The 27549-nt window shown below is 40.1% G+C and overlaps 1 protein-coding gene across 2 annotated transcripts; it reads right to left on the minus strand.

Moving 5' to 3' along the window:
* On the minus strand, positions 1-27549 carry IP6K3 (inositol hexakisphosphate kinase 3). 2 transcript variants are annotated; one of them, XM_054979067.1, is made up of 6 exons: positions 27408-27549; positions 21051-21430; positions 8172-8382; positions 5892-6070; positions 3383-3558; positions 1-1482 (listed from the first exon to the last, which is right to left on the minus strand). In XM_054979067.1, exons 2-6 carry the CDS (start codon positions 21247-21249, stop codon positions 1021-1023), a joined length of 1227 nt encoding a protein of 408 aa, XP_054835042.1. In that variant the 5' UTR covers positions 21250-21430; positions 27408-27549; the 3' UTR covers positions 1-1020. The 2 variants fall into 2 exon arrangements, with proteins under 2 accessions (XP_054835042.1, XP_054835043.1); XM_054979068.1 differs by lacking the exon at positions 21051-21430.

A 27549-nucleotide genomic window follows, 5' to 3' on the forward strand; every position in this document is an offset into this window, starting at 1 on the left:
TACAGCTTGACATTCTCATTCTGTTATTAGACTTTGCATTTCTATATTTAAAAACATTCTAATATTTTACATGGGATATAGGAAGGAATTTGTACTTTGGTTGTTCCATATTTACAATTGTTCATAAATTCTGTAAACATTTTGTCAAGTTTTCATATTTTAGTCCACACACAAATACACATGCACATAAGCTGAATACAAAACTTCTAGATAACTTTTGGGCCCCTATCCCAATATTTGTGAACACATCTTGATGTTCAAGATCAAGGCTTCTCAGATTCATACACACCCTCTTTAATATAAAATGTCACGGTATGAATCCCTGTTTCACAGAATTGGAACACCCCTTCCTCTTCAACTCTTCTAGCAAAGACCTGCCTTTCTCCAGGAGGGGCTATTTGGCACTGACTTGCTTTTGCTTTTTATTGTACCCATTCACTTCTTTTGGCTCTCACACACATTCCCTGGAGCATATAGTACCACACACTGGTACAGAATATAAAGGAAAACGGAATTAATATACTTGTAGTTTTTAAGGTGCAAGTTGTTTGAGCATGTTGAAAGCTGTTGAGACATCTGATTGTGTAATTCAAAGTTCTTGGCCCGTCAAACTAAGTGCAAATTTTTAAGGGCCTGCCAACCTCTCTTGAAGTCCTTTTCAGGAACACAGTATCTTGTTGGCCCCTTTTGGCCTTGTAAATCTGCCTGGTGCTTGATGAAAAAATCTTTCATTATTAAAATTCCTTTCGCATACCTTTTTCTTTTAGTTCAGAAACGAATGGAAAGGCAATATGGAAATGAGAAAGGAAAATAATCTTCCTTTTTTGTTCTGTCAGATCACAATCATGATGGATTCCATCCAGTCCAGAGCATGGTCAGAGCTTTTCCTGACATGCTGTTCATTCTGTGGCTTTCCATTTGAAAACAGTGCATGTGATATATTTTGCCAGGAGGTGTTTCTGCTATTGGCCTGACATGGAGGTTATGCCTTTTCCCACCATAAAGCCACTTCAGCCACTGTCATTCACCCACTGAGATGTTTTGAATAATTTTAATTAGGTTTTCTAGACCAAAAATATAGCCATGATCTGGTCCATCATAGACTGTCTCGTTATACTTTGAGCCTTTATAAGTTGTGTGAGCAAAGTCTATCATGCGAATATCAACTTTGGGGCGGGTGTTCGCATGTGGAGCAGTGCAGCTAGTGTTCTGACCGTGCCCCTGAGGGTGGTTGTCTGTTGTTTTCTCCAGTCCCTCATAGATTATCAAAAGTGAGCTGGAGTAGAACCGGTAAGAGTTCTGCTTTTTGATGATGGATAGCAAAGTCTTCAGCTGACACACAATGGGTTCTGCAAGGTCTGTTCTGAGATGCTTTCCATTGTGCAGGAACTGGCAGAGGGCCTGCTTGAAGCCATCTGGTGAGAGTTTCCGCCCATAATACTTGTCATTGCAGAGATATTGGACCGTGTCTGCTTGGTAAACCTGGAACAGAAAAGAATCACCATCTAAATTAGCCATCTCTTGCAGAATGTAATCTGATACATTATATAGCTTCTTCTGAAAACCTGAACAATACAATGTCTGAGCCCATTTTTGTAAATCTAATCTTATCAGCTCATTGTTTTGTTTGTTACATTTTTATGATACTCTTCTTCCGGGAAGTTCAGGCAGTATGCATGGCATACGTATCTTTTATCCTCACAGCAACCATGTGAAGTAGGTTATGTTGAAAGTTCCACACTCAAGGTTCCTTACTAAGCTTTATGGCTAACTGGGGATTTGAATCTTCTGGGTCTCAGTCCAATACTCTCAGTGAAATCCTAAACAGAGTTACATCCAATTTTTTCCCCTGATGGTATGCACTGGTACACAGTACCAGCATCTCTTTCAGCTGGCAGATTTGGATCCCCAAGATGGCAAACATCATGAGTACTGGCACCTCTTTTTTTAATGGAAAAAACACTGGTTACATCCTTCTAAGCTTATTAACTTCAGTAGACTTAGAATGGTGTGACTCTTTAGGATTTCATAGTGTATCCATTATAATAGATTGACTATCAGACAATATTTCTCTCAGTGTATCTCAGAAGTTTCATATAATACTAATTTCTGACAGACCACAGACATGCATTTCTTTCTTTCTTTCTTTCTTTCTTTCTTTCTTTCTTTCTTTCTTTCTTTCTTTCTTTCTTTCTTTCTTTCTTTCTTTCTTTCTTTCTTTCTTTCTTTCTTTCTTTCTTTCTTTCTTTCTTCCTTCCTTCCTTCCTTCCTTCCTTCCTTCCTTCCTTCCTTCCTTCCTTCCTTCCTTCCTTCCTTCCTTCCTTCCTTTCTTTCCCAGTGATAATTGGAAAGAATGCACATAAAACTCTGCTTGTCTTGGCAATTACAAACATTAATCACTACCTTGGTCCAACTGTACAAAGCCCTAGGGTAGCTGTAATCATTCTGACTAAAGAATGTTTGTAACTTGAAATATTCCCAGTGGATCAAGCACAGAATAATGTGACAGTTCACAGGTTATGCATTTATTCGTGATTTGCACTTGGGGCAGTTATTCCAGATTCTGTATTAGAAGCAAAACCTCTCAGATTTATGGACCAATCAAATCCATGCTGTAACACTAGATGGGAACCTATCCATCAGTTTTGTGTTATAGATACTTTAAGGTTTTCAACATATTAAAGAATGTTTAGTTGATTAATCAATGAGCTTATGTTCAAAAGGCAAAGTATTAAAACTGAAGTCTGTCAATTAAAGTTGTTAATCAAAAGTGGTTGATTTAAGATTTAAAACTGCCAACCCTAACATACATGCTTTATTAAAAAAAATTCCCCCAGCTGAAATGAAAATATGTTATGGCCTTTCTCAGTAGTATAAAGTGGTGTGATCTAAATCCACTAACTAGACATGTTAACTAACAAACTGGGCTCCCACTCATGAAATTTATACCATTAAAAATGTCAGTCTTTAAGCTGCCATAGGATTCTTCTGGTTTTTGCTGCAACACACAGCTGCAGTGAGGGGGAGTGTGATCGATTTGCAAGAGAAAGAGGATTGTACTCTTTTTTTGGCACAAAAGAGAGGGTTTTTTTAAAGCTATAATATTTAGGACCAAAGAGGTTTATTTTAGCTTTTCACATTTAGCCAACTACTATGAATGAACAAAGATTTCAGGTTTATGATCTCCCTTTTAAAAAGTACAGACCAAGGCTGAAGCAGAGCAGCTTAGATGTAAAATCAATAATGTCAATTTTTACTAGGCTAGACTTTCAGTTGGTGTGTATTATAGTTTCAGTCCAGGCTTTCTTTCTTTATACCATCCAAGAACGCGCTCCCAGATGACAATGAGGGAAGACTACCTGGAAAAGAGAGTTCTTTGTACCTGCATGCCACAAATACGGGCTCCAAGGGATGCTGATGTGCTCTGTTCACACTTCTTTATTTGCCGTGCTTTCTTCTCTTCTGATGCATCATCACCATGCTGCCTAGTTCCCATCTTCAGGTCCAGAATACATGGGTATTTATACTTGGACACCACATTTTCAAGCAACAGAAATTCTGGGTGTGTACGTTAAGGACATAAGCTTTTATCCTTAGGTAGAAGTTCTCATAAAATTGTACTCCATCTTTGCTAGCCCCCCTTGATTATTCTGTTGTTTCTGTTAGCCTCTTGCCTTGAAAACCTTACAGGGTTGCCATAAGTCAGCTATGACTTAATGGCACATTCCACCACCACCAATATTGTAATAGGCAACTCAGCATGCCATGGACATGGAAGGGTTCTGCATGTCTCTCCATGTGTATGTTCTGTTTTCCTGATTAGCAAGATGCATCTCTCTATCTAAGGTGTGGATGCCTCCTGACTCCTCCTCTCATCAACATTGAAAGAGATTCTCTTTGTTGCCTGGTAGTTTCCAAAGGAAGAGGTTGCAATTACATCTCTCTCCCTTGCAATGGGGAATTTCCCTCTTATACCCAAGCAGTCATGATGCTGAACTAGTTTTCCATAGTATAAGGAAAGTAATGTTTTTAGACAGATTCTTTCTGCTGTCTTCTACAAGCAATGTTGTGAATGGAATCTACCTCAATAAACTGTAAATTTTATCTTCTCTACAATTTAATTGCCTGAGGATTAATTACTGCACATTGGGAAACACGTCTGACTGGATAACTCTGCTAGCAAATGAAATACAAATATTTCTAATAGGTACATGGTCCAAACTAGTGTAAAATTTCAGTTATGAGTAGAAGACAAAGGTTTGTGAATTTTGAAACACAATTTCCTCCACGTGAAACTTAACAGCAAAACCTAGAATTAATGCGATACAAATTTGTAAAATAGCACCTTTTGACATTTGTCCTTGCAATTTTTGAATTAAATTTTCAATGTCTAGATTTTTATTTATTTATTAGACTTTTATACTACTTCTCCTGTGAACGAGGCCCAAAGTGGTTTACAGCATTAAAAACAATGATAAATATTGAATATTAAGACTAAAAGCATAACACTGCAATCGAGGGGTCCCACAAGAATACAATCAAAAGTTTTTAAAAAACAAAACAGGATTAGTAGAGACTTTATGGCTGCATTCAGAAGGCTTGCTAAATGATGCCTGATAAACTATCATTTGATTAAACTTGAGTTCAGAGTGATGTCTGAATACTAATGCGACATAGCAGCTTAATTAAACGGCAATGGAAGATCCATGCTTTAGAACATGGAGAAAAGCTGAGTTTCAATGGTAGAGCATCTGCTTTGCATGCAGAGGTCCCAGGTTCAATCCCTGGCATCTCCTACTAAAAGGATCTGGTGAAAAACCTCTACCCCCAACTGTGGAGAATCTCTGCCAGTCAGAGCAGACATTATTGCCCTTGATAGGCCAACGATCTGTCTCAGTATAAGGCAGTTTCATGTGTTCATGTGAAGAACTGAACACAGGTTGCCATCAAACTGATATTGCAAGACAATGTTATGTAAAGAAGGGGCAAGAATGGTGTGCTGAATCATCCCCCTCAAACACAAAGCATTCTTTGCTGTTTTCTTCTTGGCCAGGCTCTACAACTGGAAGTTTGCCCCACTGAGAAAAAAGCAACTGGGAGCAGGTTGGGGGTAGAGATAGTTTCAGAGGGGAAAACTCAAGGAAGAAAAGGGTTCCACTCTCCCTTCCTTCCTGGACCTTCTCTTTTTCAAATCGCCTCCACTTCCCACTTTATACACAGATTGTGCTGTTTTTATGTCTAGTTAGACCAGGTATTTACGCTATATAGAACTGAACAAAGGTCACTATGAAAAAGATAGTGTAAGGTAATATTATCTAAAGAAGGGGCAAATGTGGTGTGCTATATAATCCAAATAGCCCAGGTTAGCCTGAACTTGTCGGGTTGGCCGTGGTCAGTACTATTTAAATAGCCTGCGCCTGGACTATTTTAAGGACTCTTAAGATTATTATTGATTTTATGGTTTTGAGATTGATTTGCTGTGTTTTGTGAATGTTGTTAGCTGCCCTGAGCCCATTTGTGGGGAGAGCGGGGTATCAATCAAATCAATAAATACTTGGAGACAACCAAGGAAGATGGGATGCTATGCAGAGGAAAGTGATGGCCAACCACGTCTGCTTGTCTCTTGCCTGGAATGCCCTGAGTGGAAGGAGTCGTCATGAGTCAGTTGCAACTTGATGGCACATTCTTCTTTCCCTGAGACCAGGTTTGCTGAATTGTGCTCTGTGTGCTTACATTTTCTCCTATAATAAGTACAAATTATCCATGATATATGATGGCTGTAATTTTCAATTATTATTAAAAGTTAAGGGAACACTGGGAGTTCTGCATTGCTGCCTTGAGATTATAAGCAATCAGTCAAACATAACAAGAACAGCCCAGGAAAAGGATACGATGCAGTTTGTTCTCATTACACTTAGAAGACATGCGGTTGAGATGCTGCTTGTGGCAGTGCAGTCCCCAGGGGTTATAGCTGTTCTTTTCTGCCTGATTCCCATTGGCATCCTCCATAAGTGAAGACACATCTCTGTTGTACTGAAGGTCTGTCCGTAATAGTGCTTTCCCTTGGCAGCTACATACAACACAAACAGATACACACAAACAAATTTTGGTTATCCAGAAATTTTTTAAAAATTATCAACCTAAACATGTATGCGAAGGTAATTCCAATGAAGCCAATGGGACTTAAAAATAAATATGCTTAGGACTTCAGTTTGTATCGTATAAAAATATGTGCAGATCCAATATCTCTTTAATAGTTGCCACTTGCATTAGGTATAGCTTTACGCAGAGGAAAGGAGGCAGCCAGGCTGCCCTAGGGAGTAAACAACATCACAGGTGTCTTACATACAACTACTTTGTCTTGGTGAAATTCATTGGGTTGTTTTACTGTGTTGGTTGTTGCTTTGCAGCTGAGCCAGGTCTATCTGGCTCAGTCTTTGAATAAAAAATAACCCTTATATGAAGGATTAGTAAGGATAAATCAACCCTTGCTTTTTCCACAGTTCTGGCACAGATGATTTCAGGGCTTTTTTTCTGGGAAAAGAGGTGGTGGAACTCAGTGGGTTGCCCTCAGAGAAAATGGTCACATGGCTGGTGGCCCCGCCCCCTGATCTCCAGACAGAGGGGAGTTTAGATTGCCCTCCACGCCGCTGAATTTTCAAGCGGTTCCAGAACTCCGTTCCACCGCGTTCCAGCTGAAAAAAAGCCCTGGATGATTTTCTCTAGCATCCTGATCCTAAACACATTTTCTTAGAACTAAGTCTCTTTGATTCAGGGATGCTTATTTCATTATGTTCAGATTTGCATTTTTGGTTGCAATCCAATGCATACAATCCCATGAAATTGCTATTTACTATGGTGGAGAAAACCTACAAGCACCAGTATGTTGCTTTTGTGTTTTTCCCAAGGTGTAAATAGCAATTCTGTAGGACTGTTTTAAATTGGAGAAATGGTACATTTGGTGTGTGTGTGGAATACTACCCCCCCGGCCCCCACCATTCCGAACTGAATCTAGCCCACATTTGGCTGCTGTTTACAAAGAAAAAAATGCTGGAAAGATCCAGTCACAGATATGCCTAGTCTAATCCATTTAGAATAAGAGGAACTTTTTTGAATAAACATGGATAGGATTCGGTTGCCTGACTAGTGAGTGCTCAGTAAATACCAGAGAAGAGTGACAGTTGCAAAATCCAAATTTTGATCCCTCCTTTAAATTGTCAGGCCATTTATTTATTTTATTTATTTTTATTTATTTATACCCCACCTTTATCCCAAATGTGGACACAAAGTGGCTTATAACATTCTATTCTCCATTTTATCCTCTCAACAACACTGGGGGGCAGGTTAGTGAGCCACTTTGGTGTAGTGGTTAAGAGTGCCAGGACTCTAATCTGGAGAATTGGGTTTGATTCCCCACTTTTCTGCTTGAAGCCAGCTGGGTGACCTTGGGTTAGTCACAGCTTCTTGGAGCTCTCTCATCCCCACCCACCTCACAGGGTGATTGTTGTAGGGATAATAAAAACATACTTTGTAAACCACGCTGAGTGGGCATTAAGTTGTCCTGAAGGGTGGTATATTAATAGAATGTTGTTGTTGTTGTTGTTAGGTTGTGTGTGACTGGCCCAAGGTCACCCGGCAAGCTTCCATGGCTGAGTGGGGATTTGAGCCTGGGTCTCCCAGGTCCTAGTCCAGTGCTCTAACCACTATAGCACACTGGCTTTCAAATAACTGATACGAGTAGTTAGGGCCACACATGATTTATATAAGTATATAGGTGGGTAAGAAGATTAGTAAAAAAAAAAAAATTGACGCGAGTTGCTTTTATGGAGTTATTTTAATGACGGTGACAGAAGAAAAAGAAGGCTCTTGAAGCAAGTGCGCTGGCTTCTGCTCTCCTTTACATGATTTGAACAAGGAAGTTGCTACTGAAAAGAAGTTGCTACTGAAATTCGCCCTTAGTGTGCAAACAGAATAAGTTTCAGATTGCTCTCACTGCTTTTGCCTCAGCTGGAATGTAATGATGCCATATGCAACTTCTGGAATTGCTGCTCCTATGGCAACTCCTCTGAAAATGAGAGCAATATGAGTTCCACCCAGATATATTTGCCACTGCTTTGAAAAGCACCATGGTTATATAGATAGCTAGTGTTTGTCATTTGTGGAACACTTACCTGTCTTTGATAGTGTTTGTGAGGGGGCTGTGATTCCATTTGACAAAGGTATGGCCACTGCTGCTGGTGTTTGCCTGGCTGAGTTTCTGCCATATTGTCATTGAAGACTCCTTGGAAGCATTGTCCAGTGAACTGTGGTTTTCTGTTTGTGGGCTGGCTATGAGGCTCAGATTGCCCATGCTGTCCTTCTTGAGGTGTACAGAAATTATGCCTTTAAATGAGAGGGGAAAATGTGTGTAAACATGAGAGAATTATATAGGAGAATTAAACTCTAATGAGAATTAAACTCTAATGCTGCAGAGCTGAATACACTGGAGCTGAAAAAAATGAGTAATGTAATTAATTTCTTTTTACAAATATTAACAATTCCAATTTATTTCCATTGAAAACCTTGGCAAATATTAGTTACTTCCCAAATGTTTAGTCTGTGAATTCAGTTTGTGAAAATATTAGTTCACTGTTAATAATTTGTGATGTCATCATCCATGTTCTGATAATGCAAAATTTAAATAGATATGATTTCTTAGGATTCTGTCATGCAATACGTAGCATACAGCATGAAGACAAACTGTTCAAAAGCACAAATCCTCCTCAAATTAATTGCCATGTCAAAATGTATACATACTGAACTCACTAATTATGAATTATCCAAAGTAAATCAATACTTTTGCCAAGACATTTGATAAAAATAAATCTATTCTATTCTAACATAGTAATGTTTAGATCTTTGATTGTGAGGAGATAAATACGTGCCGTGCCATTCCATTCTTTGGAAAACAGATCTTGGCTTCGTTAAAGGCCTTTTTCTTCCATCTTAAACTTACCCCACATACAACGTCTTTGCTGTTTCATTCTTTCCAAGTTATGCAATAGTTAACCAACTGCAGTTTCAGGCTGGATTCCAGCATGTAGACAGTCTGGAGTTATGCCAGATTATAAAGCAAACTAGGCATTAGGATGTCATGACTTTGTGTTATGTGAGTCCTTGTCAAATTCCTCAAAAGTGGGGAATGGGGTGGGTGATTTAAATCAGGCATGGAGAGATGGGAGGGGGATGCTGAATACGTCCCCTATCTGAACCCCCCACTGCTTCTTCCCAGTGTTTTTCTCCTGACTGAGGTTACTTAAAGTCTCAGAGCTCCTTTTGGAAAAGATAGCTGAGGGGAGGCATTTTAGACCCTGCTGGCTTTAATATGAATCCATCAGAAACACAATTCTAACATAGGTCTATCACTAAGGGTTTCACTATTAGGTAGGAAGCAAAGTCTGGCAAGGTAACATCAGTGAAGGAAGAGTATGAAAATGACAGCCAAATAAAATATAAAGCCAGTTTCTGGAATCAGAAGTTCTCTATAAGAGTCATTATGACTTGCTTTTTCTCATATGTAAATAAGTCTAAAGATACTGAAGAATTGCTAACAGGCCTTATTGTCTATCCTGGGCTGCTTCCATGTCAAAGATTTCCCATGTTTCAGCCACCCGACCAGTGAATTTTTCATATTTCCAGATGACATCATCCTCCATTTGTGCAGAAACCATTAAAAGCCTGTTCCCCTCCCCACACACACCTGCTTTATTTTAAACCTTTAAAAAATCCTGATGTTTTCTGAGAAAGAGCACTGCCAGTCTCTTGTGTCTGAAGGAGAAACTGTAATTGGCAAAATGCTAGTTACTGTTTTCATGCCTTGATTACTGCAAAGGACCAGTCCCAGCAGAAATTAACACAACAGAGGAGAACCACTAGCCTTTTAGATGTGGGGAAGGGTATCCTTAGAGGATGAGGTTTTTTTTTAAAAAAAAAAGGTTGTAAAAGTATTGCGTTATCCCTTTCTAGCATTATTCATGCTTGTGGGTTAAAAAAGAAAATAATCATCCACAGCTCAGGGAGGAAGAGGGAATCATTGGAAGGGTCTGTTATTTCTGTGCAGTATTACATATATGCAGCATTACACAAATAAAAAAAAGGGTGGGTAGAAAATCATGAGGGTCATATGAGGACTCAATATAGGGGGGAACGGCTTCAATGCACGTCGGGTGTGAAAGGGAGACCATGGCTTACAGCGGAGAGAAAATGGATTACCCTGGGCTTTTTCGAATTACAAAGGCAACTTCTTACAGAATCTCATCAGCAACCAAACTACTACAGAAAATCACTCTTGTGTGGAAGCAGCCCTTTAGCCGTTCCTTTATGCATTCAATTTGCTGCTTTGCTTGTTCTTAAATAGAACAGGCCCTTTCCCACATTGCTTGGATTTCACATGCACGGCAATATGTGCTGACCTAAAATAAAACATAACAGAAGACAGAAACAGAGGCTGCTTACTTAGAAAGCAGATCTTGTTGCTGGAATATTTTAGAAGATGATCTGTTGAACAGGAACAACTGCGTCATATACCACAATCAGAACAGGCACATTATTGTACGGTTGTTTATTTGAATTTTATCTTGCCATTTCATAAATGCCAAAGATTTGGAGTAGTTCACTGGTTGCTCTTATGCCCAATGGGGCCAATCACATGTTGCAATGTCCACATGGCAGTCATAAGGACTTTGGGGCAGGCATTTGCTTGAAGTTTTATGCTGGGAACTTTGGGGGGGGGGTTGACTTGGATCAGGACCACAGCACATAAAGAGAAGGGGTTTTCTCCTCCTCCTCCCCCCAGTGTCATGTAAATGGTCCCACAAAGCCAATATTTGCTGAGGAAACATTACATGAAGCCATCAACATATGTTAAGTTTCCACAGTGGGTAAATAACAGCTTCCAAGGTGGTGGTGGTGGGGAGAGGCTGAAGTCCTGTTTCCTTGCATGTTGTCTCAGTCCAAACTGGGTCCACCTAACTTCCCAGCTGGGCACTCCTAGAACATGCTGTAAAAAGGCCATGTGAGGGACTTGTGGCCTTTGCAAGTGTGAATTGGCCAGTATTAACACCATTATTCTGTGATTTGATGATCCAAGGGCCAGTATGTACATTATAAAGTCTTTGCATTTGTTGGAGGATATTTGGAACTGCAGCTGGGTTATGAAGCAGCTTCAGCATTCCCCCTGTGCCATTTCTGTGTCCTCAGACCACTCTGTGGAGCTGCTATTTGTTCTATCATGAAAATCATGTTACTTATATGGGTGGCTACACATAATTTTCACAAAAGAGCCAATATAAGCAGCTCCTCAGGATGGTCTGAGATGCAAAAATAGTATGGGGGAGTGGCTGAAGACATTTCCTCATGTACCACAGTCACAAGCAGAGAAGGGCTGGCACGTATCTAAGTGGTAAAAACTACCATTGCACATCTGATATAACATCTTTGTGCTGTCCTCCAACAAACTCAAGGGCTTTGTAATGTGCAAATTGGTTCTAAGTTAAACATTTCTTTCAACTGTAATCAGACTGAGGGTCAAACATGATGTGATGGTGTTTTCATGTCCAACATGGGGATGCCAGCAGCATTTTAAAGCCAAAACTAGGCAATTTAAAAATACTGCAAGAACCTGATCTTGATTGGGCCTGCAGTGTGGTGGGCCAGGGTGCTCTTGTCCCCCATGTTTTCTAGTACTGAAATTACAAAGGAGGACAAATCTGTGTGGGATTACTCAACAGTGGACCTTTTAAAAAGACATCATAGTGACACCTATCTGTAAAATACTGTCATTTTTTTTAAAAAAAACCAGGATACCCATCTTTTTGTGAAATATTTTCCTCTTTTGTTGTAATTTTACCTCAGGGCATCTGGAGAGGTTGTGTGACACCTTTTGGTAAGATTATATATAGCATTGCAGCTAAACTTGGCTGGGACATATATACCTTTTAAATTTCTATTATTATTCATAATTCCTGTAAGCTGTTTCCAGTATACAAAGTGCCTTTCAAGTCTATTTCCCTGAACAATTTTGTGAGACGTTAGGCCAAGACCCTCCGGTAGGTTTCACAGCTATGCTGGAATCTGACTCTGTGGACTTGTTCCCAGTGGTTACATTCTGTTCAAGTTCTGGAAAGCTGCACAGTCCAGCCCATTAGTGCTTTCAGTCAGAACTCAATGTTCAAACTGCTCTTCCTCTGTACAGTTTTTGTGACTGGCTTTAGAATGCTAAATAATAAAACTGCAAAAAGCTGCTAGCAAAACAGCTTTTCAAGGAACAGAACTCATGTCGGGCTCTGATTAGACCTGCCTGGGATGGGGTGAGGGAATACAGCTGCTCTCAGAGCGACCAGTCCAAAAAGCTTTTAAACTACTTTCCCCACAAAGTGGATAAAACACCATATATTTGTAAATGGCACAGTTCCCCTTATGGGGAACTCCAGGAAGACTTTTAAGTTTGTATGTTAGGATAAGTCCTGCAGTATTACTACGTGACCACCTGGAGAGTTATCTTATACCATTAAAAACACCAATTAAGTGGAAGAGCAAGGCCGCTGAAGCCTGCCCCTGCCCTGTTTCTTCCCAGTGTCTTTGGTCTACCTGCCTAGTACAGTGGGTAAGTCTTTGTGTTTCATGCATAGCAAATGCAGAAAGAGGAGGATAAGCAAAGGGCCTGGCAGAGGAAGAGTAAAAGAAGCCACTTCTTCCTGGTCAATTCCCACTTGAGCTGCATTTTTAAAGCTATAAGACTGACCTTTGGCTTGTTGCAATCCATAGTCCAGCACCAAAAACACTCGGTATTTCACCAGTGTGTGCCCCTCCCCACTGACTTTAATGGGACATATGGTTTGAGATGCCTGTCAGCCTTTTACATATTTACTCCAGTCCCAATAAAGCCTGAGTGATCATAGTTGCAGCCTTGCAAGAGTCTCAAATGACAGGTTGCTTATGGGCAAGGCCTGTAGATGAAGTAGCTTTGACCTTTTGATGAAAGGTTGGTGACAGCAGTCCCCTTCGTAAGGACACGACAGACATTACTTGGTGAGTGTCACATTTTCAGTTCCAACTCTGACATCCTCACAGAAGGGCCAGGTGAGAGTCTGCTTCATAGTGCTGCCCTTTTGGGATTAGTGAGGATCTCTCTAGGCCATGTGAGCTGCTCACAGCAAAGACCCAAAAGGTCCTGTGAAGGGAACTCTGGTAAGGTTGCCAGGAAGGAAAAGTGGGTTTGGCTTGCTTCTGTGCCTTTAACTTAACTCAATGCAAGTTGTTGTTAAAGGCACAGGGGCAGGGGCAGCAAAAAAGATGGCAATCTCAGGACCAAAAGCTATGTATAGACACTGCTTTTCATGTTTATCCCTTCCCCAGATACCAAGAACTGAAGATTCAGTGGCATTTAGCTTTGGTTTTACTCGGTTTTCTAAAATTAATCTGGGGCAAACAACCAATATCCACTTTTATCACTTTGATGGATGAATATATTTTTGTAGCTTACCTACAACAATATTCTTACTTATGGCAGGAAGAGATGTTGACCATTAACTTTAGAAGCTTCAGTCTTTCCACTATTACAGTGAAGCAGCATCTTTTATAATCTACTAACCTAACTTTGCATGTCCGCAGACCCTCATATTCTATTACTAAAATATATTTCCTTGCCTTCAGTCAGAGCCCCTGTGCACCTGTTGCTTCTGCTCCCTCGATACTCACAGGTGATTAGGCCATACAAAATTAGACCCTGTTTCTTTCCTCAGTGGCTTAGAGTAAAAGACCAGTCTCGTGGCTGGTTCCTATATTTTATATTAAACTAGAAGTGCAGGGGAAAGTGCCTGAAAAAGGAAGCTATCAAATAGAATGACGTTTACTGTGCTGGTCTCTCTTTTTGACTGTCAAATCAAACCCTGCTAGCTATTTGTATGGAGATCAGCACAGGAATCTTTGCAAGCTCCTTCTGCCTTGGGGTGGCCATCAGGCATGCTGAATCAGCATATTCATCATCATTCCAGAGCTTCAATCTTGACAAGAGAGGGAGGAATGCTGGATTCTTCTTGGGCTCATGAATCACACAATCTATTATTTGCTTTGTGTTAAACTCAGTGCAAAAGGCCTGTAAATGTCTGTGGGAATAGAAGGACATAGGAAACAGTACTGCATCAGCATCACATGTCTTATCTAAACCAAAGATGTTTTAAACATAACCCATAAATCATAAGCTGGAAGGGATCTGATAGACTGCACAATCAAACGTGAGGCTCAGCCTCTTATGTCTTGAACATCTACAATAGATGCCAGCCTGTTTTTGAAAAGCTCCAGCAAAGGGGATTCAGCGTCATGTGAACATTCCATGATGATCAACATGTCAGTAATAACCCGTGTGCTATCCCAAGTGTAGTGTTTCCTGCCAAATGAGGGCTTCCTTCATTTGTTGCTGCAGCAGCATGGGAGCCATTTTTCTGTGGCTGGGAAGAAGCCCTGGGCATGTGGCTTCTGTACCTCTGCTGTGGTTTTCTCTCATGCTGCTTGCAGTTACATGTGAAAGTCTGGAACTATATGGGTAGGATCACATGAGTCCTTACCCACACTGTTGGCAAAGTCCTTATGCTTTTGGATTTTCAACTGTATCATGATGGCATGAGGAAAAGCAATGGAGATACAGCTGTCATGCTACTGTGGTAATGTATTTACAGCCGCAAGTGATCACTAATGGTTCTATTTTTGTTTAAAAACCTGATTTATGCTTCCTGAGAACAAGGTTGACTCTGCTTGCATATCAATGAACTGGTTTTACATAACTGACATGAAACAATTATTAATCGGAAAGGCCAGCAAGTAGTTTGTACTGAACTTATCAGAAGATTGGACTGCATGTATATAATCCACATAACTCACCAGTATGTGCTTTCAGTACTCTGGCTTCTGTTATGCTTTTGCTCTGTTATGATTTAGGACTTACAGCTGAAGAGAGACCACCACTTGTTACAGCTAAATGCTTGCTTTTGCCTTCATTTTGCTACTGCTGATGACTCTATTGGGTTACATGCATAGCACGTTAGGCAGATAGAATATTTACAGAAGGTATCAGCATGCCAGAAGCATCTCAGCAATTCTCAGAAGCTGTTTTGCCATGTAGCTTCCCAGCTCCACTCTTGTGTGTATATTTTTAAATTAACAGGCACATTTATTTACTGCCAGGTGCAATATGAGTCTGGGCAGAAGTTGGCTTGGAAATAAGTCTACACTCTCACAATGAGTTTTAAACTAGATAGGCAGCCTTGAGAAAGAAAGTGTTCATAAAGAAAGCTTGTCTCACGGTCATCTAATCTGTCTGAAATATAGAAAAGTGGTTATCCGTAAATAGGTTCCCCAAATGTCTCTAATTGGGGTTTGATGTAAATGATGATATGCATGCAAAGCTTTGCAAAACAGCACCATTACATGATGGTCTTCCCTTAAGTCCCTGTGAAGCAGGAGTGAATGAAAAAAGCAAGGTCCAGCCACACTTGTCATGAATCTATGTCTGAGAGCACACAGATATTCCTTCTGATGTTTAATCTATTCTCCTGCCTCATGGGAAAGTGGGGTGTCTTTTTCCAAAGATGTGTTTACATAAGCTTTTTTTGTCTACATTATAGTCTAGTAGTGCAAACAGCTGCATAAGAATATCCCCAAATAATAAGTTACAAACTAAAAAAGAGAAGGAAAGAAGCAAGAAAAGTTAACAGAAAGCCAATTTGCTTAGGGTTGTGCACCTCAAACAACCAGTATTGTGTCTGAGAGACATTCTACAAGTGATGCCTGACACAGGTTGGACACTTGTCAGCTTCCCTCAAGTTTTGATGGGAAATGTAGGCATCCTGGTCTTGCAGCTTGGCTCTCCGACTGCTGTCCAACGGACTTTTCAACTGTCACTTGTCCAACATTCCACCAAGCTGCCTACATCCCATCAAAACTTGAGGGAAGCTGACAAGCGTCCAACCTGTGTCAGGCATCACTTGTAGTTTGGCTCTCAGAGAACTAGAGTGTTGGGTTAGAGAGCTGGGTTGGGCCTGGGGAGGCTAGAGTTCACATCCTGTACTTGCCCTGAAATCCAGTGAGTTTCCTTGGCACAGCCATTTGTTGCTTAACATACCTCAGAATGTTGGTGAGAGGATAAATTGCAGGAAGGAAGTTTTAGATGGGTAGTTGGGTTGGTCTACAGTAGAACAGCAGGATTTGAGTTCAGTGGCACCTTAGAGGAGGAGGGAAGACACATGTGCCCTGCCTCAAGTTTTGAGGAGAAAAGATGAGATAAAGCTGTACAAAATAAATAAACCATTTATGGAAAGAAATTTTGGATGTTTTATGGCTTTATCACCCAAATCACAGAGACATTACATTGTTTTGTTCCAAAATAAAGAATATATACAGAGGCTGTTTCTAAAATGACCATCAAGGGAGCATTAGCTAGCATAATAGGATTATGTTTAGGGAACACTGCATATCTCCAAGAAAAAAAATTGGTACAGGTAGTAATGTACATACTGGTGAGCTAAAAAAGAACACTAAGAGCAGAACCACAAGTGACAAAAGGCACAGATTGGACACTTGTCAGCTTCCCTCAAGTTTTGATGGGAAATGTAGGCAGCTTGGCGGAATGTTGGACAAGTGACAGTTGAAAAGTCCATTGGACAGCAGTCAGAGAGCGAAGCTGCGAGACCAGGATGCCTACATTTCCCATCAAAACTTGAGGGAAGCTGACAAGTGTCCAATCTGTGCCTTTTGTCACTTGTGGTTCTGCTCTTAGAATGCAGGTGTGCACTCTCTTTCTGTCTCTCAAATATGTGTCATATTGCCATGGAAATTTGCCAGTCCAGGGGGACAAAATGCTTTTTATCTTACCTCTTACTGAGAAACAGTTGGGGCTTTCAGTGGGTCAGCCTGTCTTCCATTGCTTTGTAGTCACTAGGGCAAAATTAATTAGCAAATGCTGAGGAAGTGTATGAACCAAACTGTGATTTACTAATATTTGGACTGAGATGGGGAAAATTAGGCTTATGGATTTTTTCTGACATTATACAAATTGATATTACACTTTCCTGACCTCTTGTTGAAAATTATTGCCCCATTCCGTTCATTTTAACTACAAGCTCTTGTACACTTAAGGTACTGCCTTGTTTCACAGATTTGGCATTCCCAGAACATTTTAACTTGGTTTTGTATGGATCAAAGGCACAAAGTTACACATATCTGATGAAGTGGGCTCTAGTCCATAAAGGCTTATAATAGAATTTTAAAAGCTGGTTATTATTTAAAGGCCCATGCGGCTGAAGTTACATAAACAAGAAAGATCACCTACTCTTCCCTCAAGAAGCCCTCAAGAAGCCTATGACAGCATACTTGGGACTCTCACAGTCTTTTCGCCTGTTGAAGACAGTTTATGGCAGGTATTACGTAATGGGTTGAGAGATGGTGAAATTTACCTTCCCCGTAACTGTGGTATGAGCTGCCTTGGAGATAGAGGCTCACGCATTGTCAGATTTAGACCAGGCATCTGTTGATGTATGTGGTTGCTTAGCACTTCACCTTACAGTGTGTCCGAGAGGAGAAGGAAATGGGCAAAGATGAGTGGCTTAGGCAACAAAATGTGTATTATTACCTTGTCTCTCTGGCACTTTGATTTGTAAGACTTTGAATTTCAGCATGTGGGAAACATGTTCTTCCACTCAGCTGCCTAAAGAAAGGTGGGACCTCAGCTTCAGTTTACAATAATACACCAGTTTGGTGTAGTGGTTAAGAGCAGCAGGACTCTAATCTGGAGAACCAGGTTTGATTCTCCATGCCTCTGCTTGAAGAAGCCACCTGGATGACCTTGGGTCAGTCACAGCTTCTCAGAGCTCTCTTAGCCCCACTCACCTCACAGGGTGATTGTCGTGAAGATAATAACAACTCACTTTGTAAACCACTCTGAGTGTTAAGTTGTCCTGAAGGGCGGTATATAAATCAAATGTTGGTGTTGTTATTGTAATTATATGGCACTTTAAAATACTTCAAATCTCCCATGCATTATATAAATAATCTCTGCACCAACCCTGTGAGGTAGATCAGTATTTTATCCCCATAATGAGGCTGAGGGATAGTGTCTTGCCTAATTCACAGTACAGCTGAGATTAGAACCTGGGGCATACTAGCTCAAGTTCTTAGCTGTAGCACCTGTCATCTCTGCAATGTGAAGTAGTTTACTGATTTCTGAGACCTGTACTTGGCAGAGGGACTGAGTGACAGGTGCCCATTTCTCTCTTATTAATTGAAAGGGCCAGGCCTAGCACTGCTTGGAAAGCTTAGGTGTTTTTTTTTTACTAATAAAAGGTCATGGTATTGCTGAGCAATGAAATGAAAGTACTTCTGGAAAGGCCTCCATGCATTTAATGAAGGGTCTGTGGCAGTATCTCTAGATTGCAAAAGAATGGCAACACAACATACATCTGCATTCTGTTGGCAAGAAATACACTTCAGGAATTGACATGTATAGACAGATGATTTGCTATCTTCAAAAACATATACCTGGAAACAAAGAGCATTGATTGTCTGAGTTAAGAAAGGGACATTTATGTTGTAGGGTTTTCAGAGATTAGAGTTATATCATGTATGCACTAACCGCTACAATCTACATTATGCTCATATTCAGCCTGCACTGGCGAAGGTGGAGACAATGCTAATACCAATGCAGTAGATGCACATACCAAAGCAATATTACTGTATGGGTTTCCTGTGCTACGTAAAGACCCCTCTTTTTGTGAAGCAAGAATAAGCAAAGCATCAACAAATGGCAGTATGAACTCTCTTTAGTATTGTAAACTTACATTTCTTCTCATTAATCTGTGTGCATGTACCATGCATATGCTTTTGATGCTACTTGCAAGTAACAATGCATATGTGTTTGAATATATTCATCATTTCAGGGAATCATTCAAAAGCCTCACTAATATGAGTAGTTCAGTTCTATTTACAACCTTATACAAATTTCAGATTTGTTGAGCTGTAAGCTTGTTGCTGATATTCTGCAAAGGAATTCACTGCTTTTGCAATATTAATAATTGCTTTGCAGTCAAAATCAAGGGCTTGGGGTGGTGGTATCTTGGTGTCTTTCAAGCCAAATTGCTTGCTGATATTTATGCACCATGGCATAGCAAATAAAAAAGTTTAGAATTGTTGCAGAGACACTGCATCAACAAGCAGCACTTCCGCTGGCATTCCGACGTAGATCTGTTTTTTTCAGACTATGAGACAGTGCCTCACGATGGGAGGGGACATATACACAGATGGTGTCCTCAAAGAGAAATGCAACACCATGAATTCCAAATGGTCTTACTTACAAACACAAATCACAGCCACTATGAGATTTAAGATGTCAGGGGACAAAAATTCTAAATAGAACAATCTTGATAGAGCCCAATGGGTTTCCCTACCTCTTCCTGTTTTATACCTTTGAAATAAGCCTTGAGTCTTCCCTCCTGCCTTCCATTCTCTCCTCTTCCAGGTTTTTCAGTTGCATAAAATTTCTATCACAAAATGGGACCAAAATTCCCTATTTGTAATTGTGATGGTGGTGTAACATTTTGACCATCTGCCTTGCCTAGTTTGGCACTTCTACCCACAAAGCAATAGCTACTAGAGTCTCACTCAAATCAAAGAAGAGTCACCTAACCTTATTTTACAAAATAGCCTTCACACAGTTCTCACCAACAGGCAAAATGTAGGGCAGCTGACTCCATGTTCTATTAAAATTTGTTAATATTTCCCCCATGCTGCTGCTGATATTACCTTTCTACCCACTCTTTAAAACTATTTTCTTTAATTGGTAAGGTCTTATTTATTTCATTTGATCCTTATACTTCCTCCAAAGAGCTCAAGATTGTTTATAGGCAGTTATCCTATTTTATCTTCTCAGCAACTCTGTGAGGTAAGTTTGCAAGTATACAGACACATTTGGGCAATGTTGAACTCTGCGGTTCAGAGCTGAGTGGGGATTTGAAACCAGGTCTTTCCAATCCAAATCTAATACTTCATGACACCACACCCATTCTCTTTCAACATGTGACTCAGAATGCTGAATTTTGGTAAGAACCTAGCACTATGCAATATTTTCCTCTTCTTTAGTGCAATATTTCTATTCTGAATAGAAATAGAATTTCAGAGGGCCACACAAGATACAGCTAGTGCCAAAATTACCTCTGTTAGTCTTGCCTCATAGATGCTAAGAAAAATGCAGTGACCATGTTGTTGCTCTTGGCTCAGGTTTCGTTTCATAACAACTGGGACATGTTTCCAGGGGTTTTGAGCAACAAACCATTGCTCAGTTAGTAGCTTTGGCTACTATGATAAGTAAGCATGTAACTATAGATTGGGCAGCTGTTGGTTTTGATGTCCCAGATATTATTATTCATTCTTATCACATACTTTCTCCCAAGAGCCCATGATAGCATATATGTTGGTTGTTCCCTCCTCAAGTTTGTCAACTATGTGAGGTAAATTAAGCTGAGAGAGAACGACTAGGCTAAGGCCACTCAGTGAGTTCCATGATAAATGGGGATCTGAACCTGGTCTGCACAAGCCTAGTCAAGTACTCTAACTACTACATTATATTACTCTGGCACATCTCCTGTGCAAGTACAGTCATGCAGTATTAGTCTCCACAGTAGAAAACAGAACATCAATTTTTAAGACTAGTCAGCAAAGAATCTTATCGGGAAGCTATCCTGAGTGGGAAAGGGTAGGGTGGTGAGCCAGAAACACCCCCAATACATTATTGGTAAGACCCATAACCATAGCCACTATTCCCTCCACACATCTCTTGCATTTTGGCAATTGGGGAAGTCCTGATATATTTGGTCCAGAGGCTACCAGTTGCTGATTATTACTGTACCAGCAAGTAAATACAAATCCATTTCCTGGAACCTTGCCTTCTAATCTTAACTAGGTTTACTCAGCATTCAATGGGACTTCCTCCTTAATTCATGCATTTAAGATTGGAGTTTAGGCCCTACCTTTGTACTGAGGTGTGAATTGTTTCATCACTATAGGGAGAGACTCGTAGAACCATTGTTCCTGGGAAACAAGAGGCTTGCAGACGGTGTACTCATCATACTTCATCATGCTCATGTGGCCTCCAACTTGGTGGATAAATGGCTCAAGCAAGACCCCTTTCCTACTCTCTCCAATGTCCAGGTTACTCTGCACCACCATGGTGCATCCAGATGTCTTTCTCTGTCGAGGTTACACTCCAGTTGAAGGAACAACTTTATTTTCTGTTCTATAGCTGAGGTCAGAGAGTGTTTTTAGAAGTTGTTTTGTTCATGCCCGAAAGTGAGCTCAGACCTCACACATGCATGTGTTCTGGGTGCTCAGTCCACCTTCGAGAATTTTCCTGCAAAGGATCAAGTTAGCAAGTCAGAAACCAGGAACAAATTGTTTCTTTACCTTTGTCTGCCATTCCTATAAAAGTGCAGTTCCTATAAAAATCTGACATAGTATTTGACATCCTGAACCTTACCATTTAAGAAAGTTACACATTCTTAAATGCATTGACTGAAAGAAGCTTGCATGGCTTAGAAGAGAATTTATTTCATGCACTAGTACTGGTTGGGATCCAAGGTTTGAAATATTTATCTAAAGTGGACTCAACTTAGATTGCACAGGAGATGGTGGTAGATGAGGGGAAATGTTAGGGAAGATAATCTAAATGTGTCCCCCCATCCCCGCCCTGACAGCAACTAGATCAGGGCATTCCTACGGCCAACGAATACCAAGTTATTAATAATATGCTTCTTCCTCCTGCTTCTAAGGAGATTCCAGATTAGGAGAGTAACCCCAATTTGCTTGTAAGGGAGTAGCTAATGAGATTTTCAACTTCCCTCAGGTAGCCCAAGATCAGAATGTTCCCTACCAGCAAGTTTATTAATAATGCTCTGGGGGTGCCCCATACTGGACATTCCCACTCTTTAACACCATGGTGCTAGCAAAAGTGGTATCCCTTTTCCTACAGGAAATCATTCAATTCCTCCCCCTACCCTTCCAATCTTTCCTAACGATACCTCAGATCAGGACATTTTATTTCAATCAACACCTAAACATCAGCAAAGGTTTTTCTTTTCCGCTTTTCTAATGAAGTCACAAGTCAGGACTTTTGAGGGTTTTTTGAGGGCAGTGAGAGATGCGTCCAAGGTAATAAACAACCTCTCCTTTGAGACCCCTCATCTTTCAAACTTTTTTGCAGTGAGACACTAAATTCTTAAGCACAATACTTGGAAGTCCATGATCTATTAAACATCAGAAGGTATTTATCCACTGAACTCAGGAAACAGACCATCCGTCATCCATAAACTAGATTAAGTAGGAAGAGATATACATACTGGCCAAAGAAGTATATTTGATCAAAGTTGCTTTTTCATTCCATTCTGAAGCCTAGGTAATTCCATGGCAAAGTTACATATTACCATTGTGAGCATGGAGTGCTTTTAAACTAGTAGGTGGAACAATAGCTGAACCCACTGAATTATTGCAGAGGTCAGTATTGCAATTGGGTTTAAAGAAGGGTCACATAAATGATGCTGATGTGGCCTCATTATTAGCTGTATACATGATAACCTATTTAATCTCTTGCTGTCAATGCAGCACCTTCCTACAGAATATCCCCTTTTTCAGCAGTTTTCAACTAGATGCTGAGATGAAAAATGATACATATTCACAGTACATGAATGTTATGTTTCTTGAATATAATCCATCCACATATAATCCTTAAATATAATCCATAGGTCAGTTTTAATGGTTCTATATGTCCTATTAATTGAAATTGTTCTGGCCTCTACCCTAAAATACTTGAAGAAACTCAAAAACAAGATAGTCAATTGCAGTAGAGCTACCAATTTTCATTGCTAATTCCATAATATGCATATTCCAAAGCATATTCCATGGAGTCTGGATTGAAACTGGGCAACTGAGAAATTAGCAAATGTGAGAGGCAGCAAGCATTCTGGAGAAAGTGTTTTTTTTAAATTTAAAAGCTGTCTAAAAGCAGTGAAAACTGTGGACCATGTTTTTATATTATTCAGTGTATTCAGACCAAGCATTAAGGGAAAAGTCTGAAATCTCGGGCAGTCCACAGGTCTTAAACTCCTAATAATTACAACAAAATTATTCCCATTTTCACCGAGAGCTTTTGAAGTAAATCTTAATTGGTTACTTTTATTTTTCTGATAATTTTAATTGGTTATTTTTATTTTACTGATAATTTAATATGTTAGGTTTAGAAGCTGGCTTATGTAACACAAGATGAGCAATAAATAAAAACGTGTGTGTGTGTGTTTGTGTATAAAGTACCAATAGTTATGGCTGTCCCCAAGGACTTCTGGGAGTAGTAGTACCCTGTAAGCACAATTACAACTCCCAGAGTTCTTTGAGGGGAAAACCATGATGGTTAAAAAGGTCTAAAACTGATTTACGTTTGTCATGGGTAGGAGTAGTTTAAACTTTATTGCACCCCAGAGTGGGAGTGATAGCAAGGATTAATTCCTTAGGGGAAATCACCTCTCCTTTTTTGCTACCTGCTAATTAAAAGTTTTCTTGAGGTCATTCTTGTGGAATATGGACTTGCTGCTCATTTACTGCTAGGCTACTGCTAATAGTCCAAGGTTCAATGCTAAGATATAAAACTTAGCCTTGAAAAGCAGCAAATAAATGGAGCTCTTGTAGGAATTCTCAGCAGCAAATGCAAGCAAATTGCAACTCACAAACTCCTCTAACACAAATGAAGCTATCACAGTAGCAATATTTAGTGGACCATACCTGTTGTAAAATATACACAAGCTGCATTTAGCACCACCAGTAATTATTTTCTCTTTTATATGGCTGATTGTTTGCTATTCAATAAAAGTGGCATACAACATTCTACCAGTTAGAGAATACATTAGAAATTTAAATTCATTATTTGTTGATTTATTTGCATTCTTTTTACATGCTGAAAACATCAATTACTCTAAACACAGATATATGATCAGATCCATCCGATTTTATGAAGTGTCCAGTTCTAAAGCTGGTAGTTAAACATTAAGCCACCAGCGTTCCATGAGTGGGCTGTCCCTATAACAGTGTGTGGAAAGGGCCTCGTTTTAAACTAGTTTAACGAGTAGTCAGTTCCATTGAAATCAAGATGAGTTCTTATTTCCTAGTAATAATTTCCAGTTACATGCTTTAAAAACTGGAACTGTTTGCTTATAAATATTTAAAAGAGTTGAGCCTGTTCTAAGCCTTAAATTAAAAAAAAATCAGCTCAGGCAGCAAACAAGAGCTGCAATGGACTCTTCAGTACTCCTTCGCTGATGTCAGAGAGGCTGAATGGGATGCACCAGAAAGAAATAGCTCTCATCAGTCGATCACTCTCATTTAGCCCCACTGCTTGCTTTCCCATGGACAACAGGCCTTCCTCTGCTCCCAAGGAAGCAGCACCGGCCTTCCCCAAACCATGACAGCTGCAGTGTCTGCTTACCATTTGAGCACATTGGTGGTGGCTTTTCCTGGCTGTAACATTGTTCCTCTGAGGCTAGCACACAGTATGATGAAGTAGTTAATACAAATTCCAAAGCTAGGAAGATTTTTCAAAATTAAGCAATGAGAACAGCAAGGGGTACAGCATCTACTGAATATTGTGGGCAGTGTGTCATTTTTGTTTAATGAAATTCAGGGCTCTTAGTGCATCACTTTCATCTGTACTATGTGACCCATCAAACTTGATGGTCAGATGTTTAGAAAAACATTTGATTCTTGAAAGAAACTTTTACTGGAACTCCCCTCTCCCCTGGCCAGATTTCAACATTACTCAATCAAAAAATCTTTTTGATTTTGCTACTACAGACTAACACGGCTAACTCCCCTGCATCTATGAACATTGCTCAAGGTGTTGAGCAAATGGAGACCATCTTTTTATAAAGTTGAGCCTCCTAAAATAGTCAGCTGATTCAAATCTGCCTACCTCTTTGTACACCTGATTACAGCCTGAAATTTACAAATATGCAGGTTTCTCTGCTGCTTAACACATTTGCTCAAAAGCTCCTTACAGGTATTGGGATGGAAATATATGGTTGTTGACTAGTAGGCTCTTTACAGATTTCCATATGGACACTTAATGCACAATGACCGGGATGCAGCATTAGTCCTTAGTGTATTTCTAAATCTGCTCTTGCTTCTTTCCCTTCTTCTGAAAGAATAACTGTGCTGGCTGGCAGAGGGTTGAAAACAAAAAGCTGAGAAGCCAAGTTCCAGTGGTGATGCCATAAATCCTTGTGTGCACAAACCCTGAGCCCTTTTAATCTTGTATTTCCTTTCCTGAAAGAATATGATGTTCATAAAGTTTATGGCTGGTCCCAGCATCCCTCATGAACTAGAAGCAAAGATACAGTTTGCTTCACTGAAGGATTTATATGGTTGCTTTGCAAAGCCAGAGGATTGTGAGGAGGAAGGATGGGAGCGGCATTAGCCAAGATTGATAGGCTGCTAAAATGCTGTATCTTTCATTGGTGATTGCCTGGGCATTTGGGATAATGGAAGAGCCACTATCATGTTGGCTGGTGCTTTGTGTACCTTTTGTAAATATTCTGTAGCTGTCTCACTGTCTATTTACAAGATATATTTGGCTAAGTGGCAATATCTTTGGGGTGTGGTTCTAAGAGCTACCCCTTTTGTAATACCATTGGTATTCCTCTCTCTCTCTCTCTCTCTCTCTCTCTCTCTCTCTCTCACACACACACACACACACACACACACACACACACACACACACACACACACACACACACACATTCCCCCTACAAATGGCTCTGGCATTTAACTTTTTCATTTCAGCTTGGCTTCTTGCTAATTTGTACTAAATTAGCAGAGGTTGGACTCAGTTTATCATTTGCTTATTTAGGCAAAGAAGGCCACAAAGTAAATATGTGCCCCAATACAGCCAGCCAGTGTGGTGCAGTGGTTCACGCTATGAGAGAAGGATCTGAGAGACCCAGCATTGAATCCCTGCTCTGCCATGGGAGCTCGATGAATGAATGGCCTTGGGACAGGAATTCTTTCTCAGGGCCAAGCTACACATGACGAATGACACTTGAACGGCAAGTGGATTGAGTGGAGGGCAAGTGAACAGGGAGAAATACACTTGCTGTTCAAGTGTCATTCGTCATGTGTAGCTTTGCCCTCAGTCTGACCTACAGCTCAGGGTTGGTGTGAGGATAAAATGAAGCAGTTGTAAAATGCTTTAGGTTCCCAAACATCTAAATGCATACATACATACATACATACATACATACATACATACATACATACATACATACATACATACATACATACATACATACATACATACATACATACATACATACATACATACATACAAATACTCCTACTCTTTTCATCCTAATTATTAGTAGACTGAGTATATGGTCTGAAACTGGAGGTGACATAGTGCTGTGGAACTGATCTCAAATCAAAACGCTTTCCAAAGCCGCCTTTTCCTCAGTTGTCCCTGATAACGCTTGAAGCATACCCAGTTGTGATCTGAATTATTCCGGTATGAATCAGACGCTGAGATTAATTTACAAGGACTCATTGACAGCTACTTCAGATTTTGTTAGATTAGCAGAAAGCCATTTGTCCTTGTGTATCTCAAATCATATTTCATCTTGCTGGACTGACTAGAGAGTACTTAAAGCACATTGGCCCAACCTTTCCACCGCTAAACACTTTACATTGTCTTTAATGGAAGAAACTGATTGCTGACTGAACAGATAATAGGAAAGAAAGGCTTTCTCTCTTTTCCTACAACAGAGGTCACATCCTGGGGAGCCGAAATCCATACATTCAGACCCAGTCGTTTGCTAAAGCTGTTGTACTATTCATGTGTTTCAGAAGGTCCTACAGCCATGGTCCTAGGAGAGACATTTTCCTTAATTTTAAATAACCACCTTTTTCAGTTGAGAAATATTTACGGAGAAGAACAGCTCTTCACCATAGCCCTTTATTTCTGTGTGCATCATATCAATCTAGGCCAGCAGGTCAGCAAATGTTTGTCCACCCTTTCCCCATGCAACTCAGGGTGGAAACAAGGCTGAAGCACTCATGCTTGCCAATCACTTAGAATTTAGACAGCCCCAAACACCCTGGAACATAGGACAGAATTAGCCAAACTGTTGTTCAGTTGATTCATTGCATTGCTTCCCTTGTTGCCCCTTTCTGATGCAAATGGAAAGAAGGCATGTCCATGTTCAGACAGCAACTCCAGTTGCCTTAAAATCTGTGTAGAACTAAAAGAACACCTCAATAGATACACAACACTGATCCTCCCTCAAGAGATTACTTACCGAGCTGTTCCTTTACACATAGTGGGAATACGAAGAGGATATTTTGATTCCTGGAAGAGTGCAGATTCTGCAGGGATGTTGATCTTCTTAGTTTCTTTGCTATAATACAGCCTAGTTAGGAAACTCAGCCTCAGTATGTGAG

This window comes from Eublepharis macularius, chromosome 5 (genome assembly GCF_028583425.1).
Source record: "Eublepharis macularius isolate TG4126 chromosome 5, MPM_Emac_v1.0, whole genome shotgun sequence".
Lineage (NCBI taxonomy): Eukaryota > Metazoa > Chordata > Lepidosauria > Squamata > Eublepharidae > Eublepharis > Eublepharis macularius.

Coding starts and splice junctions, on each gene's coding strand:
- IP6K3 (XM_054979067.1), bottom strand. CDS start 21,249: ATGGTGGTGCAGAGTAACCTGGACATTGGAGAGAGTAGGAAAGGGGTC. Junction 3,559..5,891: donor TAATGAGAACAAACTGCATC/GTATCCTTTTCC, acceptor GTACACACCCAG/AATTTCTGTTGCTTGAAAAT. Junction 1,483..3,382: donor CCCGTATTTGTGGCATGCAG/GTACAAAGAACT, acceptor TTTCTGTTCCAG/GTTTACCAAGCAGACACGGT.